This window comes from Orbicella faveolata, unplaced genomic scaffold (genome assembly GCF_042242905.1).
Source record: "Orbicella faveolata isolate gen_17 unplaced genomic scaffold, um_ofav_v1 contig_2, whole genome shotgun sequence".
Classification (NCBI taxonomy): domain Eukaryota; kingdom Metazoa; phylum Cnidaria; class Anthozoa; order Scleractinia; family Merulinidae; genus Orbicella; species Orbicella faveolata.
The window spans coordinates 9905319-9925156 of record NW_028301547.1 but is presented as its reverse complement, the minus strand read 5'-3'; the positions used below and the strand labels follow the sequence as shown (position 1 = coordinate 9925156).

At 39.5% G+C, this 19838-nt stretch overlaps 1 protein-coding gene and 1 long non-coding RNA gene across 2 annotated transcripts; both read left to right on the top strand.

The window, feature by feature from the left end:
* The first annotated feature begins 176 nt into the window (after positions 1 to 176).
* Positions 177 to 6220, top strand: LOC110051290 (COMM domain-containing protein 9-like). The gene is made up of 8 exons (XM_020757327.2): positions 177 to 268; positions 1807 to 1870; positions 2273 to 2337; positions 2795 to 2879; positions 4088 to 4142; positions 4266 to 4300; positions 4939 to 5042; positions 6017 to 6220. Exons 1-8 carry the CDS (start codon positions 215 to 217, stop codon positions 6152 to 6154), a joined length of 600 nt encoding a protein of 199 aa, XP_020612986.2. The 5' UTR covers positions 177 to 214; the 3' UTR covers positions 6155 to 6220.
* A 4817-nt stretch (positions 6221 to 11037) lies between these two features.
* Positions 11038 to 14169, top strand: LOC149111907 (uncharacterized). Its single transcript, XR_016207011.1, has 4 exons — positions 11038 to 11104; positions 13151 to 13187; positions 13340 to 13401; positions 13975 to 14169. It is a non-coding gene; the product is annotated as an uncharacterized LOC149111907 (long non-coding RNA).
* Positions 14170 to 19838: the final 5669 nt, after the last annotated feature.

Genomic DNA, 19838 nt, shown 5'->3' with positions numbered 1-19838 from the left:
AGCATATAAGGCTGCCCAAATATAATTTTTTTAACAGTGCTCGCCATCTTTGATTATGGCCATATGATCATATTACTAGTATAGCAGGCTAAATAGAAGAACAAAAAACATATAACATAATTCGATTCTGATTTTTCTGTTTGAATGATCTTAAAAACTTTTTTTCTGGATAACACTACTGTCCCACCCCTCCCAGGTAAAGAAACCATCCAAGATGGCGGTGGCTTTGGATGAAGATGTCTTTCCTCCTCTGAAGTTACTGCTCAAGGTGAGGAGATTACTCGATAGTACCAATCGAAAGTAGTAGTAACAGACGAAAACATATCTTTATTCGAATTTTCACTTCTCTTCCATGTATAAATCAAAGCCCTTTAACTTACTTCATGAAAACGTTCTCAGACTGGCACCGTAAAGGTGACTGCCTTGCTGATAGCATTGGCCATTTCTCTAGCCCCAGGCTGAGGCTTTAATAGCATTTTGTGAGAAGAAATGTGAAAAATACCGCATAAGGACAACTGAATTGTTCAAACGTACCGCAGTAGTGTGAGTACAAAGGCGGTCAGTGTAAAACGCAGACTGTAGACGTCACCGGGGGTATTGCAAACTGACGGTAAAATGCAACATCAAATGTAAAAATATAATGGAAAATGACGGTAAAATGCAGACTACAGACTACAGACTTTTTAACTATATATCGTGTTATTTCCCTGATCGAGTGCTACCTGTTAACAGTGTTATTCAGGCTAATCGCAGTGTAAGTTCCTGAATATCACTCTGGTTAGCCTGAATATCACTCACGTTAGCCTAAATGCTCCGGGTAGCCTGGTTACAGCTAGCTCTCAATGATGGAAATGGTAACACGATGTAGTTGGTCTACAATCTGCAGTCTGCATTTTATCCTCAGTCTGCATTTTACCCCTGGTCTGCAATCTGCAGTCTGTGTTTTACGCTAACTGATATAAAGGAAACAAATGCCTTGAATTGGGCTCATCCAATAGTTCAACAACAAAAATCAAGGCACAGCAGAGATGCAACAAAAGTTCTACTTTCAGAATTTTTATTATTCTACAGATCTTCTGTCTCATTATCACCTGCTAAGAGCTGGCTGGCCATAAAGTAAATGTCTTGTCTTTGCAGATAAGCCAATTATCACTGGCGGTGATGTTGTCAAAAACATGTATGCGAATGTTAAAATACCCTGGGGTAGACTAATGCCTTCCCCTGGGATCACAAATGTGAGCAACTGCTCCACTTCATTTCCAAAGAGATGACTGATGTGATTTCCATGAAGATACTCAAGTAATATATCAGTGACAAGGAGGTGCAGTGCAAATAAGGCCAAATTGTGAGACCCCAATTTTTTTTATTAGCTTTAACCCTGAACCCAGAAAAATTCCAGCAGCTCAGAAAAGAGTGAAATTATGTAACCCAAAAAATCCATGTTTTGCTCTGCATAACTGTATGCTGGATTTTCATATGCATGTAGCTGATGAAATCTTTGGATGATGTCTGTGAATGAAACTGAACAACTGTTTGAAAATAAGAACCTTGTGGTACACTTTCTGTTAAGCATCAGAAACATTGTTACCAAAATCTTTGTTATAATAAACAGTTGCTACAAAAATTCTGATATCCAAAGGAATCCTCAGATTACTAGCTCCTAATATCTACCAACACTGATTAAGCCAGGATGACAACTGCATGTAAACCATGAATTGACCTTTTCTCACTTGAGGTGTGGCTAACTAAAATATATAAAGTCTGCTTGTAGTACAGTTAAATATCATTTTCTTGATTTATTCCAAGGCCCAGTCGAAAGAATTTGTTCGCACTCTTTTTCATGAGGCATTCAGGTACAGGAATGAATCAGGTAAGCTTGCGTAAGTTATGATCTGTTTTTATTTGACTGGTATACATATTATGCGCGAGTGGTTACTTATCCGTTGGTTTTCAAATTAAGTTGGATGCATGTCCCAGGGAAAATGGCCTTGTGGTTAGAGTGTTGCAAGAGAAAGATTTCCAGCTGATTCATGGCAATTTTGTTGCTCAGTGTTGGTTGCATTACTGGGTAAGGTGCTTGGGTCTCACACTGCTAGTCCCCTGCTCGGAAATTTACACTTGTCTGCCAGCTAGTTTTAGAAGTTTTGATGTTTTTCATTTAAAGGCTGCAAAGTTCTGATTGTCTTAAATTTACCTGTAGTGATTTTAATGTGATGCTGAAAGGTTTAGAATTTTGCACTTTCTTTAACAGAAAAATTTTTTTGTCTTGCAGTGCCAACCTCTGTCCTTAAAAATGTTGCGGCATCCTTAGATGCTGGACTTGATGAAGCAAGGCAGGTAAGATGAAATGTCAAACAGTTTCTTTTGGAGGATGAAAATCAAATAATTTTTATTAAATGAACTTGTCACTTATGTGTAGACTATGAGTTGTTACTTGTTTTTCTTAGGATTTTTGAGTGGCAGAGAAGGCAAGCATGAGAGAAAATTGCTTCATAAATGCAAAGTTAGATTCTCATGCACTTGCCTGCCTGCCCACTTGACCCTTGAAGAAAAGGTGGGAATTCTCATCTATAATCTATTGATGTAGCAAATGTCTGCAGCAATTTGTCCCTTTTAATTTGCTGCACAGTCAGGATATAGATTGCTAGATTTATACGAGACAAAATGCTGTGTACATATATGAAACAATAAATTTAACAGAATATTGCCCAGTCTGGTACTGTAGTAAATTCTTGACTGCAGTGTTAGTTGTTTTTCAGTGACATTGATTTATTGAAACTTTGACTCTTTTTAGTTATTAGAGAGCCTTATATCTGTGGTATGTGCTGCACTCTTTGAATGTCTTACAGAGCCAAAAGCAGTCTTTGACTTGTTTCCAGGTGTGTACATTGTCATTATAAATTAAATGTGAAGTAACTCTCAGTATTATTAACCTGAGCCTAGGGGCAACTATGAAATTTTGAAGAAAACCCAAAAACACAGGCTCAGTTATTTTTAAAATCACTATTAATAATATTTAATTAAAATTTCACTGTGCCAAGTTCATGCTTTCAAGTAAACAGGACAAAAAGCAATGCTGTTGATCACTAGTTAGAGTTAATGTAGCACACAAAAATTAGGAATCATTGCATGTATTAGTTGATGAATGATGATGATTTCTACAAGAGAAAATGTTTTCGACTGGTGTTTGAGGATAGAATCCTCCAAAATTTTTTTTGCATGCAGTCAATTTTCCAACATGGTCTTCAAGTTCACATTGGTTGCATGCAGTTATTTTTGAATTTAAATAATTCTGAAGAAATGTGAACAGTATTATTACTGGCATCACAGGGAGCACACAATCTTGCTGAGTAGGAAGAGAGTAAATAAAGGAGTGAAAAGAATGATTGCATAGTTTACTATTGTCTCCTGTAGCCAATCAGAACTCAATTGCGTGTTCTTCGTTAGTTACGATGGGTGCGAGCACTGCTTTTGCTCTTTAAAAGTAAAACAAATGCACTTTTAACTGCACTTTTCAACGCTATAGTTTTAAAAGGAATATTGCTATGGATCTTGATCAGGACTAATAAATATTCATGACTAAATTGAGACTGAAAAATTGGGACAAAATTGCGAAAAGCGATTTGAGAAAAAACTTTGCAAAAGATGCCAAAATTCTCAGACTGTTGTGAAAGTATTCAAAAACAAATTCAGCCAAGTTTTAGAAAAATGTTTTGACTTCGTCTTGTGTTTGTTTGGTTTCGTGGAAGCAACGAAATTTAGAGATTCAAGTGAATATTCGCATTGTGTTCAAAATGTTTGGGCAAAGAGTTGCCTCCCTTGTCAATGTTATATGTAAACCAAAAAAATTGTTGCAGAGCACGAAATGGCCTAGGTATGAGTTTAGTGCTACAGTGTTACACAGGGCTTGTAGGTAGCGGTTTTCCCTGTAAGGTTGCCTAAGAACAGGGGACAAATGTAAACTATTCATTCTTTTCATTCCTTTATTTACTCTCTTCCTACTCAGCAAGATTGTGTGCTCCCTGCACGGGCATTATCACTTGTAGTCAGAGATTTTAGTGTACTAATGTTCTCTCTCATCCATCAGAAAACTTTCACAAGAATCTCAGAGAGCTAATTTCCAAAATCATTGCAGAGAATATGTAAGTTAATCATAAAATAATATTGCCTAAAATACATGTAATATCATACAACTACAAAATTGCCTAGTGTAACAATTTAAAGAGAATGAGCTGTAGTGAATCATTTTTACGGTCATTTTATAGGCCATTATGGAGGACAAATGCAACAAATGAACAAGGTATGGCGACTCTTTCACCTTTGGCTTCATTAATCATTTTTAGACTTATTAGTCAGTTGTCATCATGAAAGAGAACCAAAAAGCAAGGACAATAAGAATTGCTAACAGTTTGCTATCATGTATGTGGTAGTGAGTCAGGGTTAGTTGTTGGGGCTAGTAGAGTGTTCGCTGCATTTGTATGGTGCAACTTGAGTTCACAAACATCATATGAGTTTGAATTCAGTAAAGGCCTTTTTTTTTTAATTGTGAATTCAGATAGTTTTCTCTTTTGAGGCAGATGGAAAATGGCCGAGATAATACGTGGGACAAATTATCCTTCTCACACGAATTAGCCATGTGTAATTCGTCTTCCTGAGACAGATTAATCATCTCAGATGGATGAATCATCTCCTCATAAAAAGTTTGGTGTGGGATAATTCGTCTCTTGCATAAATTTGGTAAATGTCTCATTTTGAAGGGAGGGAGAATGTTTTAGACCATGAAAAGATCAACACCTACCCAATAATGTACTAATAATTGTTCATTTACGTACCCTTTTTCCATGTTTTAAATGGGCAAGGTCATGTCAGTCTTGCTGTACTCCTTTTCTTCTGATCTTTTGTGTTGTTTCAAACCTTTCTCTATTTCTTTTCCAACAGTTTCGCTGCCAAAGTTGGTTGATTTTGATTGGAGAGTAGATGTCAAAACATCATCGAATGCCATCAGTAGAATGTCCATGCCAACATGCATCATGCAGCTACAGGTAAGTGCATATAAGCCACCGGAATACCACACTTGATGCAAGTGCAGCTTCTGAACTTTGAAATGTCAGCAGCATTTTAGCTTTGCAGGGTTGACGATTCAGTAAGATTCAATCAAGTTGCTAAAGCACATTTTATAGACTTGACAGTCGAAATTGAATCATTTGTTTATCTGAGTATGCATTTGCTGCGTTTTATGATTGGCTGTTAGAACTCTTGTAGTATACTCCAGCCAACCAAACTTAGGGTTTTATCGGGAAGACTCGACTAGGACTGGGTAATAAGCCACTTTCGATATATTAAAATTCAACTCGATAGCGAGGCCTAAAGGGCACAAACAAAAGAAATGAATAAACATGTCATTCAATTTCCTTTGTTTGTATCCTCTAAGCCTCGCTGCTAAGCTGAATTTTAAGATATCGAAAGTGGTCTATTGGCGCCGACCATGCGTTTTCCCGCCCTTGACACCCTGTGCATTTTTTTCTTCAAGTTCTGATTGGTTCGTTGCGTTTGTTGCGATTGGTGGCTTTAATATCGCATGGTCTGTATCTATGTTTATTCGTGCACGAGCGAGTCGCGATTGTTTTTGGTTTTCTGATTGGATGAGAAAGTGGCGCGAGAATTTCAAACCAATCACAAAGCGTTTAACGCAAAACCAAAGCAAATGCGACTTACTTTCAACACTCAACGACACGCAAGTGAAAGCCCTCTAAGAAGACAGGAAAGAACAGCCTAAAGAAGCGCGATTAAAATGTAATTTTTTTATATGCAGTGACATGTATGGATTACAATCCTTGGTCCGTAGAATGCACCAAGAAATATCTTGGTCATAACACAGGCATCTAAGCTTCCCTAACATGGATATCTTATGGTCAAGACTTTTAATGCCAAGGATTAATAGAGAATCAATTTGCACGCCTTGTGCTACATTCTGGAAGGTTCTTGTTTCTAAGTGCACGGTCTTGTTTCATTCCAGGTTCAAGAGACCGCGACAGAACAGAACAGCATGCCAGCGGTTAAACGTCTAAACGTAGAGCTAACAAAAGAGAAGTTAGACACCATGTTAGATGGACTTGGCAAAATACGAGATCAGTTATCCTCAGTTTCAAAATGAAAATTTACAAGTGTATAGTAGCTGGAAGTTTAAAACGTTTTATAGTAAAGAAAGATATTTTTAAGACTTGGGTTTAAGTGTTGACTATAGACGTGACTGCCGGGTCAGCGGACATTTTACTTTTTATTGCGGACCACTAAGGCCTCGTTCACACTTGAAAACGCAGCTTGATTTGTGCCGCAAGGCCTACCGTCCGCACTAATCCGTCACGAAAACAGAGCTTTCCGAAAACGCTCTTCAAACCGGAGGGATTTGAAAACACCGGCTTCGCGTTTTAGTGTAGATAGAGAACATTTTGAAAACGGAACTTTTCAAAAAAGTAAAACAAACAAACAAACAAACAAAAAAACAAAAACAAAAACAAAACAATGACATGACGATACTCGTGATTTCCCTGACCGAGTGTTCCTCAAACACAAATCCAAAATAACCGGTGATCGTTGTGTTTTTAAATTCCCCCGTCGTAGTGTGGACGGGAAACACTTGATGTGTTTTCAGAGTTAAAATGCGGTTTTCAAATTCCTTCGGCGTAGTATGGACGAGGCCCAGGATGAGTTCTTCTTGGAGCGCCTTTGTGACATTACAATACAATAACACAATACAGGACTGTTTTAACGTGAATATACGCTTCGCTGTGGTGGTACACTACAATTGTTCAGCAGACAGATGTTAATAAACATGGTTCCTTAGTCAAGAATTATATTTTGCAAAATGGTAAATAAAACACCGCTTTCATATAGAGAACAATGTGCCGTGAGGTTAATTCGGGCAGCAAGAAACAGCGAAACAGTTTTCCTTCTTAGTAATTCGACCGGCTGGAATTGAAATCAGAGTGATCCTTCAAGACGCTGGATATATGTAAATATATTTCGTTTAACCTGTGTGAAGCTTAGAATAAGACTGGAGAATTTCAAATGTGTATTCGCCCGTGTGTGGTTTAACATAGCGATGACCAGCGCCTTTCTTTCACTTCAGTTGAGACCGACAAAATTATTCGTTGACTCTACCCCAGTAAAAGAAATTGTGTCATAGGTGGTCACGTGACCAGCCGCAACCAGGGTCTTTCTTCCAACGACCAAGGGAGGCAGAGAAGAGAGAGAATGGCAACGAGGTTGGAGAGACTGTCGCCGAATGATGACGCCACGAAAAAATTTGATATTTTTGTTTCAGTTGCAGTGCACTATGGGAAGACACTCATTCCTCCTTGATCCTCTGCCGCCTTACCTTCGTACACAAACACACCGACACCTCAATCTACTCACAAATGTCTCAGAAGGTCAAGTGCACTCCAGCGGATACAATCCAGAATGAACGACATAGCTAATGTGACTTCTGAACCGTGGATTAATCATCATCCTAACCAACCTATGCTATATAAAAATGATACGAGAGAGGATGAGGAGTAAGACAGTTGATTCCATATGGGCGGCTTATCCCCAAGGTAATCCCCTCACGAGTTATTTTAAGACATGTATCTAGTTCTTCCGCCGTGATGTGAACATGCGCCTTGTGTGCATTAGAATGCGTATTGAGGTGCTCGGGCTGTGCATCTGCACAAAGTAAAAAAGAGAAAACATTCGACATTCAAGTAACAATCGCTCTTAAAAATCTCCGCCTCTTTGTCATCCAATAGCCCTTTCACCGGTTAATGTTCCTCATTTGCATTGCAATGTAATCCAACGTGAATGCGAGGCAATTTCGGGCTAAAAAGAGCTACAAAATAGCCCGAAATTGCCTCACTTCTTGGCTAGATTTTATTGTCATGCAAATGAGCAAAGGTAACCGTGAAAAGGACTATTAGAAGTAAAGCAAAAACCAATCCTGACTCGCTTCCTCAAGTTTTCCTGCGCTTCTCGTCAGTCTCCTGTATTTTCTTCGAGTTTTGATCGGTTCAGGATTATCTCTGCTTTTTTGTGTTAGGCCACAAAAATTAATGCTTTGGTTTTGGTTTAACGATGTTCAATTTGGCGCTCCGGTCCATAGAAAAACAAACCCATAAATTGCTGACAGCTATGTTCCATCAAGGACCTTAAGGCAGTGGTGGGATGGCTGTTAATGTCATTTTAGACCTAACTAATGGTGTTTCGTTTTCTTTTTTTCTCTTTGTCTCAGGGGGAGAGGGTGGGAGGACTTACAAATAATTTCCAAGATTGCGTGACACGGCGGCGCGTGCAGGCGCGCACTTTGCCTTATTAGGCACATGCTGGCCATTGTTACGTCGGTGAAGCAAAGATTGGTCTCAGAATCAGAGAACACTTACAACAAATCAGTTGCCGTAAAATTTGGCACTTGCCGTTGATATTCCGAATCAAATTGAAAAAGAAAGCAAAAAGGTTGGCTCGTTATGGCTTATTTCCAAGGAGGTATAATCGATTTTGCCTTTTTTTGTGCGCTACTTATGCTCTCGTATTTTCATGAATAGTATACGTTCTTGACTCGTGGTGTGTTGGTTCTCGTACTTTTTCCTCAGTGAATATTCCAGTTTGGGACACCAACCAAACTGTACCAAACCAGGTAAGCTAAGTTTATGGAGTGTTTAGGTCAGACCAGTGAAATCGCGCTATTGTTTCTTTTGGTTGTTTTTCTATTTTTCTTACGCATGAAACCGTCCCTAACATGTACACAGCGGAACTCGACACATATGGAATATAGCCAAAATATGTTTAGCGCTCAAATTGTAACGATTAGATATAACTATTTTGAAAATGTTCTCATATATGCCGCTGTTTGCATATCCTAAAAACATTTACTTTTATTAGTTACAGTAAAAACCAACGTGTACTGAAGTCTGGCAAAATAGGTTCTTCTACTTTGGGGTAAACTTGTCAATTTAAGCTTAGTAGTACGCGGTAGCCTCATATGGCATGGTTAGTTTGCTCGTCTCCAGATCGAGCGGTCCGGGTTAGAGCCCTATTTTGGGACGTTGTGTTGTTTTCTTGGGCAAGACACTTTACTCTAACGTACCGTGCGTCTCTTCTCCCATGTATATAAATGGGTACCAGCGAACTTAATGCTTTCGTCGGGTATCATAAACTTCCAAACTGGCTGTTTTGTTTGAAACCTTCGTAGACTGGATTTACAGAATGGAACCTCCTCGATTTTGAAATTATTTGCTCGATTACTCACTGAATCGAATTGTGCTCCACTTGGTCCAGTTACTATAACTTAACATTATGAAACCGAATTGAAAGCGAGTTAGAAAATCTATATCCGATGCTAGCCAAAATATGCTTTAATTCAACTCGGTGTTTCAACGGTCATCTTACATTACAGGTATTGGGGGAGATTGCAAGTACAGGTTCCCGACAAGAAGAAAGGCGGAATCTGCAAATGCAACAGGCGTAAGTAAAAATATCCATCTCAATTAAAATTTGTGTAATTCAAGAGAATATTCAGTACTTTTTCCCCATCACTGAGACTTTTCTTTAAAATGTTCATAAAATGATCGAAATGCTTCTGACGCGTAAGGGAGCGCAGCTTTTGAAAGTGTGAACAACAACACGAAAGAAAGTGAGAGATAAAGACAATGACGGAACATGCTTGTGGACAAATCCTAAAGAAATATTTAGATAGCTACCTCGAAGAAGGAGATACTTTCTTACTTTAACCGAAAGACTGAGCTTCAGGGCGAAGATTACTAACTACAGAATTAAAACTGGATTTTTTGGTCGCAGAACGTTTACGCACCAACAAGTTGAAGTCCGGTATTATCAATACCAGGTAGGTTTATTGTAGTACAGAGAAGCTGTATTTGACTTGTATAAAACATGGGAACAAATTGAGAAAATATTCCCAGTCTGTGACAGAACTCGCGCTATGAGTTTTAGCCAGTACAATCTTCACACGCCGTTTCTAAGGAGTAACTTCATATGATCGGGTTTTATAAGAGACAAGGAGAAATATCCCAAAATACAAAATATGTTCGAAGGAATAATGCTCGACTAGTAAAGAATCTCTACGACGGTTAACTTCGTGTTTAACTTTGCCCACCAACGCAACGCAACGCAACAGTGTCTTTACAAACTAACAACTTCCACATGTATTGTTGGTTGTGTCCAACATTGTAGTTTCTTTTATGTGCAGTAAGTTATATTCCTCAGTGTTATTTTTTAAAGCAGTAACGCTTATTATTTATCACTGTCGTTGCTGTTGCTTTTTTGGTTATTTAGGGAGCGGTATACCAGACACTAGAGCAGAGAAAGTAAGTTTACTATGCTGTAAATCCATTATGAATAGGAGCAAGCAAAACAGTGTGTTTTTCAATTCTACAAGATTAGAAGAGCATAGTTTATTTTCCAGTAAGTCAGTTAAGATAACTTCTACAAAAACTCTACTCTCTCCTTTATTCCCTTTGAGTCACAAAGGACACATGCATGAACAATTTAAAATTGTTTACCTAAAAGCTTTTATTCAGAGCACCGACGTGAAACTGAGAAAAAATGGACACATCAGTCAATGTACTAACTGGAGAGAAATGGAAACCATACTGGCCATGACTTCAAGGGCCTTCAAATACTTACTGTTAATTAAAATTTAGGCTTCTCATCTGGTTAAAAATACACCTTGCACATCATTCTTCCTGTTACAACGTACCCAAATGCGACATTTTATTTCTCTTCTCAGTAATCTCGCAATGTTGGAGCACGAAACGGTTGCCAGACTTCAAAACGAAGTTGCGAGACTGAAAGCCGAGAAAGCGCAGCTCGAAGACAAATGTTTTTCTCAAGAGGTTGAAATAGAACTCAACCAAACAACCGTTAACCAGGTGGGTGAAACCGTGAACATCAATAGGTAGCTACAAATACAACAAACGTATTTCTTCACTGTACAAAAAGTCACTGATCATCAACTTCTCTACTTCTCTCTGTTCTCGTTGAAGACGGAGGTCCAAATGAGGTCGATGGAGGCCCAAATGAGGTCGTTGGAGATCCAAATGAGGTCGATGGCATTGTAAGTAAAAGTTCACAACAGCTATTTCCCTGTGTATTATGTTTTCCTATTTCGCAATTCTGTTAATCCCATTTCAGCTCCTATTTAGATAGTTGTTCAGATGAAGTTCACGGAGTCATAATGTAAAGTTTACTAACGGGACGCCAAGCGAAGCCCCTTAAGGCCCGTTCCAAACGCCGCTCCATTCATGCGCCGAGCCTAACTGATGAGTTAAGTACGGCAGAAGAGCGGCGTTTGAATCAGTTTGGTTCGGCAGGTTAGGTTTAGTGCGGCAAACAAAATTAAATGCAGGGTTTGTCGCACTATGCGACGTTGGAGCGGAAGTTGATTCATACGGCGTTCTTCTCATGCGTCGGACCTTATGCATGAATTACTGTAATGCGTTTTTCATATAACGGGACTCGTGATTGGCTCCAAATTGAGTGGCGTGACCAGTCATGCATGAAACTCGAAGTCGTCGCTAAAAATAAAGACAAAATATGCCTTCGATTTATGAGAAACGGGACTATATAAGCGAGTTTCTGTAGCGCAAATTCATTTTTTGCTTTTTCTTCGTGATAATAGCCCGGCTTATGAGATTTCCCATTAACAAGTCGAATTAACTGGGAGAAAACCTGTCTAACCACAAACACTGAACCTTGAGTTTGAATTTGCTTCTCTAAGTATTGCTATAACAGCGAAATGTTAGTCACGGCTTTTCTATTTGGACAGAGTTCTTGAATTCAGAACGCACATTTTCCCGTCGAAAATTGTTACCACGGGCTTCCCGAACAAGTTCGACGCAAGTGTACCGTCTGAACCAGCCGTCGCTCAAAGTCGAACTTATTCAAGTTTGGTTCGGTACATTAGTGGAGCAGCGTTTGGACCGGTCGTTACCCATAAACAAAAGAAAAGGAAACTCATGAATTGATTTTCTCATGGTTATCATGGCTAACGGTATTGCTCGTGGGCGCGTACGCAAGACGACGACGTCGGCGACGGAGTCGCGCAGGATGCCGGCCATACTCCAGCAAAAGGTTGATAGAGACATGCAGCCTTGGTTTATAGCGTGCCTCTTTGATATTGGATATCCATTGTATGGTCAATTTAAACCTGTCAAAATAAGGTTTCCTCTGACCAGTATCACGTGACCATATCATGGGCGCAAGTTTAGAGCTTATTGAGATCACGTTTTGTGAAGTTTACCGCTGACCAAGTGCTAGTTTTTTTATTGTTTTTTGATTGGATCGCATGTCAGGTTAACTTATTTTACTCAGGGTCGGACCGCTCGGAAGCCGGTTAACGGTCATCCTGGATTAAAATCCAAGCAAAGTATAAATTAGAATGTATAAGAATGTTTTTCACTGCTTTTGAGATCATTCAAACCCAAAACAGAAAACCTCACCGCAAAGTTACAAAACTCAGATCAAAATTTTGGCTTCTCCTGGGTTAGCCTTTTCGAGCTTTGAACAACCCGACCCAGGAGTTTCACTTTAAGGCTTGCCTAAATCTACAGATTACTTGGTGGCTTTAGACATGTAAAAAATGACATCTCAGATATGTTTTATGAATGCTGCTAGGAAAGCATTGAATAAATGTTACATGCTTGGAAAAAGTTAAATAATTAGGTGGGTTGGCAGGAATAAACTCGATGGCTAAAGATGGTTTATGCCTTACGAAACACGAGTCCCGTTGAAGCCTTGAATTCATGGCCATCTAGAAATAATGACTCACTACATAACTTTCCATAAATAGTCGAAGGCCCTAGATAAAATTCCCAATAGAGAATCCCTGGTACGAATACGGGGTGTGGTACACTAGCTACTTTTCAGGGGCACGGTGGTGGGGAGATAATCTCCTTCGCAGCCGTTATTAGGGTCGTCATGCAAAACTAACGGTTGCGTAGTGGGGAGACAAATACGATACAAACCTCAAGGAGTAAACCTGCATGCTGTGTTGGCCAGTTTATTTACTAGGCTCTTTAAGGGCCTAATCTCTGTAAGTTGTTAAAAGGAAACATACCGTACTAAGTGAACTCGTTAAATGTGTTTTTCGTTGTTTTAACAGAGACTTCGCAGCGCAGAAAGCGGCGTTGGTAGGCGAGGTAAATACACTTGCTTTTAACTTTTTTCTTTTTTCCTGCGGGGTGGCTCATTCTCACACCATTCCATTTGCAAGATGAAGTTGTGAAACCGTTTCTTAAGGCCGGTGTTTGTGCCTGTTTAACAATAGTTTTTTTATCGATACATTCGCTAGATAAACGAGCACAAGCGTTCCCTGGATGAAAAGAAGCTCTCTCTCAAGAAAGCTACCACTAAGTAAGTAAAAGCTAAATTGAAATTTCTCTCTCGACTGGTCGAGGCAAATCTACGTACATTCATACTTTTTGGATAACTTGGCAACTTAAAATTACGGAAGATTTCTTTTAGTTTCAAAGAATCAAAGTGTATTTAGTCGCTCCCTTTGTGGAGGCGCGGTAGTCTCATTGTTAGTGCGCTCGACTCCGGAGCGATCGGTCCGGGTTCAAATCCTTGCCGGGGACATTGTGTAGAGTTCCCAGCCGGGCAAGACACTTTACTCTCACAGTGCCTCTCTCCACCCTGAGGAGTTTAAATGGTACCGGAAAATTTAATGCTGGGGGTAACCCTGGTATGGACTAGCATGCCATTCAGGGGGGAGTAGTAATACTCCTTGTCGCTTCATGCTACTGAAACCAGAATAAGTTCCGGTCTGATGAGCCACTTGGCTCGTATGCAGACTTTACCTACCTTTATAAAATGACTTGAATGTTTGCCTGGCTAATGAACCTGAGTGTTTCGTCCATGGTGGAATGCAAAATTTACATTTGTGGAAGTTCTTATCACGTACGAGGTAATGATTTTGTTTTCCAGGCTGGAAAAGGCCAAGAAGAACAACAAATGCATTTCTCAACGCCTAAAGGATTTTAAAAAAAGAACCAACCGAGGCCTAGAGGTTATGAAGGTAAAATTTTTGGCCGGCATCAACTATTGATAAACGTGCGAATTACCCATGTCCGCCATCTTACAAATTTAGCTTATATTTCCGTTTAAAACATCAACTACCCAGACAGCTTGGAATCGAGGTTATATAGCTACCATGCAGCGAACACCATTAGCAGCCATGATATCTTAAAAAAATAGCCCTGAAAACAGTCAATGTTTGATTTGTCCTTACAGTCCCCTCTCATGTATTGCAAAGTGAAGTCTTGATATTTAATGATATAGTCACAAATACTTGAAGAAATACAGAGCATTCAAATTATAGACTGTAATTTCTTTCTCGTTGGTTTAGGCCAACCAAGAAAGTAAACTTGGCGAAATGGAAGAGTAAGTAAACTTTTGCTGTGGTTTGCAAAATAAATTTAACTAATTAAAATTCGCCATGACTTTATTGATGTGGGTACACAATTGCCTTGAATAATATTTTGCACAGTCGTGATCAGGTTTTCGCCTTGTAGGGTTCAGAGAAAAGAGTTTAAGTAATTTATTAATAGGGAGCATTTTTCATCAAATGGAAAGAGCGCTTTATCTAATTTAACCCAATGTTCAAACAAGTGAATTGCATTTGTTGATATGACTTAAACAACAAATTGTTCTCCAGTTTCGTCCTCCAATACTTACCAAATCTCCCCTGTAAGATAATTGTGTAAAAAGTCGACGAATTTAACATTTGTACTTTCTTTTCTACTTTTTAGGACCATCGAGACACTCAAGCAGGAGGTAAGAAGCTAAACTTTTGCTTTCCTTTTCTCCATGACCGCTTCAGGACTAAACGTAATGTTTTGTGGAAAATAAAAAACAAAAATAAAGAAAAGATGTAAGATATCAAAAACTTAAAATGCTGTTTCATCACGTACATTTGCAAGTTCTGAGAATAGAGTTTAAAAAATACGACACGCAGTGGAGTATTTTAGACAAACTTGTCGGTCTCACGAAATTTGATGAAACACTGTCTTGAGTTATTACGTTTTTTTTAGTTCCAACAAAAATTTAAAATAAAATAATAAAACTTCACGCTTATCGTAATCGTAATCATGGTAACCTATTAAGTCCGTTGTTTAAGCTTGATTACAAATGAAATCTAAGAATGAAAAACGACAGAGCAAGGGAGGAACTGAGATGAAAGCTTCACAACCAGGGGCGGGGGAGAACACTCTGTGACGCCTGGCACTGCGGCGCAGTTTAAACCGGATGTGACGTCAATTTTTGGTGGATGATCCAGATACGCAAATTTCAGGAGTCGTCTGCCCCGCCCCTGGTCACAACAAATGAGATCGCGACAACGGGTAAGAGCTTGATAACAGCGTGACAAGGTACGAGAATAGGTGACAACTTATGGCAGTGACAAGCTAGCAGGGCGTAACAACATAAGAGTTCTTTAGCTCTACTCTGTATGGGACCCATCCAAAATAAATCTGCTCTCTATGTTATAAAACTAATAATTGGTCATTTTTTTCTGTTGCAATCTTTTGCAGAATGAGAAACTGGAGAATGAACTGGCCACTGGCTTCATTGGACGCTATAGAAGAACCAAGCGATTTTTCAGACGTCTCATTGACGCACTTCGCGGCCGAGCCGCACAATAACTTGGACGCACTTCGGGGGGGAGGGGGGAGGGAAAGGGATTATTTATTATTAACTTCCACGCACTTCAGGGGGGAGAAATATTTTGCTTTTGCTATATTTTTAAGTTTGATTCAATGATATTGGTCCTGTGCATGCTAAAGAAAGAATATGACTCAAAGTAATTTAATGAACTTTACGGGGGGGGGGGGGGGAGGATTTCTTTCTTTTGCTTTATTTTTAAGCTAACTTCAATGATAACACGTAGCCTCGGCCCTTTGCATGCTAAAAAAAGAATTTGACTCAAAATGATTTCACGAACTTTAGGGAGGGGGGGGGGGGGGGAATTGTTTCTTTTGTTTTTTAAGTTAACTTCAATGACAACATCTAGAATCGGCCCTGTGCATGCTTTAGAAATAATATGATTTAATTTAATTTTGAGCAACTTCAGGGTGGATGGCGAAATTACTTTCTTTTGTCTTATTTTTACGTTAAATTCAACATGATAACGCTTAGAATCGGCCCTGTTTATGCCAAAGAAGGAAGAACGTCTTAACTAGTTAATTATAAGTTAACCATAAGTGATCACGAGAATGAACGACTGTGATGTCAACAAAACACGGAAAACTAACAAATGACAGACCATGGCTACCCAAATGATAAAAGCGATCAAGGACTTCGGAGAGCTAATCAAAAACGAAAGGAAAAAGGTTCATAATGGCCACAGAACAGATGGAATTTAGATCAAACGTGCAAAGAAAGGTGATTTATTTGGAGAAAGGTTTGTTTCAGTGGGTAGATGGAAATGTTTAAGTTGTGTTTGAGAGCCAAAGAAGGCATGTACAGGGGAAGATGACGAGAAGTTTCAGTGCAAGTTTGATGGAAAAGGCTAAGTAACAATAGACGAATGACAAGGATATATTTGATAGCCAACGGAAGAAATGCAAAGTGTGATGTTCGGCATTCAGCGGTTGGAGGAGTTAGGAAAGGGAGATGGAGGGAGATGGAGAAGTGAGGAAAGGGAGTTTCGGTACAAGATAGATGGGTAAGGCTTAGCAAACAATGGTCGAATGACAAGGATAGAATTGAAAGCCAAAGATGGAACAGCAAACGGTAATGATAGGTGTTCGGCGGAGGATGGAGGAGTGAGGAAAGGGAGTTTCGGTACAAGATAGATGGGTAAGGCTTAGCAAACAATGGTCGAATGACAAGGATAGAATTGAAAGCCAAAGATGGAACTGCAAAGGGTGATGACAGGCGCTCGGCGGAGGATGGAGGAGTGAGGAAAGGGAGTTTCGGTACAAGATAGATGGGTAAGGCTTAACAAACAATGGTCGAATGACAAGGATAGAATTGAAAGCCAAAGATGGAACTGCTAAGGGTGATGATAGGCGCTCGGCGGAGGATGGAGGTGTGGGGAAAGGGAGTTTCGGTACAAGATAGATGGGTAAGGCTTAGCAAACAATGGTCGAATGACAAGGATAGAATTGAAAGCCAAAGATGGAACTGCAAAGGGTGATGACAGGCGCTCGGCGGAGGATGGAGGAGTGAGGAAAGGGAGTTTCGGTACAAGATAGATGGGTAAGGCTTAGCACTGAAACAATGGTCGAATGACAAGGATGGAATTGAAAGCCAAAGATGGAACTGCAAAGGGTGATGATAGGCGCTCGGCGGAGGATGGAGGTGTGGGGAAAGGGAGTTTCGGTACAAGATAGATGGGTAAGGCTTAGCAAACAATGGTCGAATGACAAGGATAGAATTGAAAGCCAAAGATGGAACTGCAAAGGGTGATGATAGGCGCTCGGCGGCGGATAGAGGAGTTAGAAAAGGGAGTTTCGGTACAAGATAGAAGGATTTGGATCTGACAATAATGGACAAATGACAAATTGGTTGTTTTTTTGTGGATGGTATTGCCATAAGATAAAGTTTAAAATGGAATAATAAAAAGGACGTGGTTCAGTTGAAAGCACGTGGTGAAATTGTTTGGTATGGTATTTGGGTGCCATAATGAGGCCAAGAATCTTGCACGTTTTCACGGTGAGAGGCACAGCTCGGTATAATGGAGAAATTAGCATCACTGAGATCTGCGGCTGTGTTAGTCATGATGTTGTTCACACACGTTTAAAGGGTAGCTAGAAGAAATGCGCTTAAACGTCAATGGACATGGACCGAAGACACAGCGCGATTAAAGCCATAGCAAATATGAGCGGAGTTTGGTCTAGCAGTATATGTCACAAGTCTTTAGAAACAGAAACACTGTCTATTTTATTACTTTCATTTCACCTGTATTTTGCCAGAAACAAGCATAATAGAGCCGAAAATTGAAAAACTCTGTTTTAGTTTCTTAATATACATATATATTTTTATTTTATTGATTAAAATTGGGGGACTGTTTTGTTGTAGTTTGTGTTTGGCACTTTGCGTTCACTGTCCTTTCTACTTCCAAATCCTGTATCTTTCCATCGAGAACCGGATTTTAATGAGTAGCATTGTTTCCCGTTTGCATTTCACTGTCTTTTGCACCTGTGTGGTTTCTTGTCGTTTAGTTCTTTTATTTTTATACGTCATGCCCACATCTGTGACGGACAACTTTCAGAGGAAGCCAGATCCTTGAAGGTGCTAGTCACGAAAGGCATGTTGGGAAATGCTAGTTTGGATAATGGCGCATAAACGTCCGCCCTCTAACTCCAAGAGAGTTTTCTCGCAATCTAAGCGGGGACCTGCGTAGTTGACGGCCTCTTCAGTCTTCACTAATTAAATATAGAACCGGGAATTGGATTTCTTGAGAAAATAACGTTGTCATCCTCTGAGCTGCCTCTCTTTCTCTCTCAGCCTTCGGAGCCTCAATGCACGAAAAAGATGGGTCTGAAGACATTATTTGATACGTTAGATTCTTGGTTTAAGATTCTTTTTCATAATTTAATGCTGGTTTCCTTTCCGAAAGTATCACTGGTTGATCTCTGACACAAACCGTTCGATCACAGCACCTAAAGCTCGAAACTAGTTTACGGGGAGAAGTCTCAGTGAAACCTTTCACAAAGAAACACATGAATCACTTCCAATCAAAATCTTACTCCTGCTGAAGTTTCCTTTGTTACAATATTTTTTAGATGTGCATATGCCGTAATTGGCCATGCTTGGTAAGAGATAATCCACGGGAAATTTTCGGAAAGGAACACAGCATTGAATAAGTGAAAATCTTAGTCCAAGAACATAGACAATCAAATCATGAGTCTCCAGATTCACGTTTTCGTCGTACCAAGCACCCGCCGACCAAGAAGAATAGATGACTCTAGGAACGAAGAAGAAAGCGATGAAAAGAACAAATTAAACAGTAGCCCAAGCCATCTAAGAAATAGAGGGGCATGATACCAGAAGAGAATGAAATTAGAGGTTCTGAAGAGGCAACGTTCCTTCCCGCAAGGCTCTTTACTGCCAGAGCAAAGTTATAATTTCCTTATCTCAAATTTCATTGTTGGTCATTGCTCAACTTGAAATTGAACGGCAAAACCTTCCTTCCTAGCAACTATTTTGTTGCTCAAGTACAGACTTTTTGTTCACGTTATTGGTAAGGGGCCAAGTAGGAAATTTCTTTTAGAGCCTTGCAAAAAATGAATATTTTCAGCTGCTTAGAGTCGAGTCCTGTATGAACTAGGACTGTGAAATATCAAAAAACTCAAATAGACTTTGTTCCCACTAGTTCCGTGAATTCATTCACCTGTCCTAACAGATAACCCGATAAACAAACAGTGAGTGCTTGCCTTGATTCTGAAAATAGCAATATAGAAAAAGCCTGTCACTCTTTTGAAGTCCGTCATCTGCTGATTGACAGCACGTCACGGTGTGTTTGGTCGTAAGTGCAAACACCAGCGGAATGTATTTCAGTTAAGCAAACATTGTCAGTTTTGCGTTTGACGGCTTGCGTGTGCTAACTAATAGAAAATATCTTTACGAAAACTCTTTATTCTGATTCTACGTTATATTACCTTAACGACATCTATATTGTTTTTCTATGTATGTTTGAAGTGATGTAGGCATAAAAGATTTCCTGAAAGACATCCCTGAAGGTCTAAAGTCACCTTAATTTAAACCGCGTTTAACTACTGTGCAATGTAGTCTACGCGGAGAAGAATTGAAAATGATTTCTTTTATTTCTTTTTTTCATTTCTTCA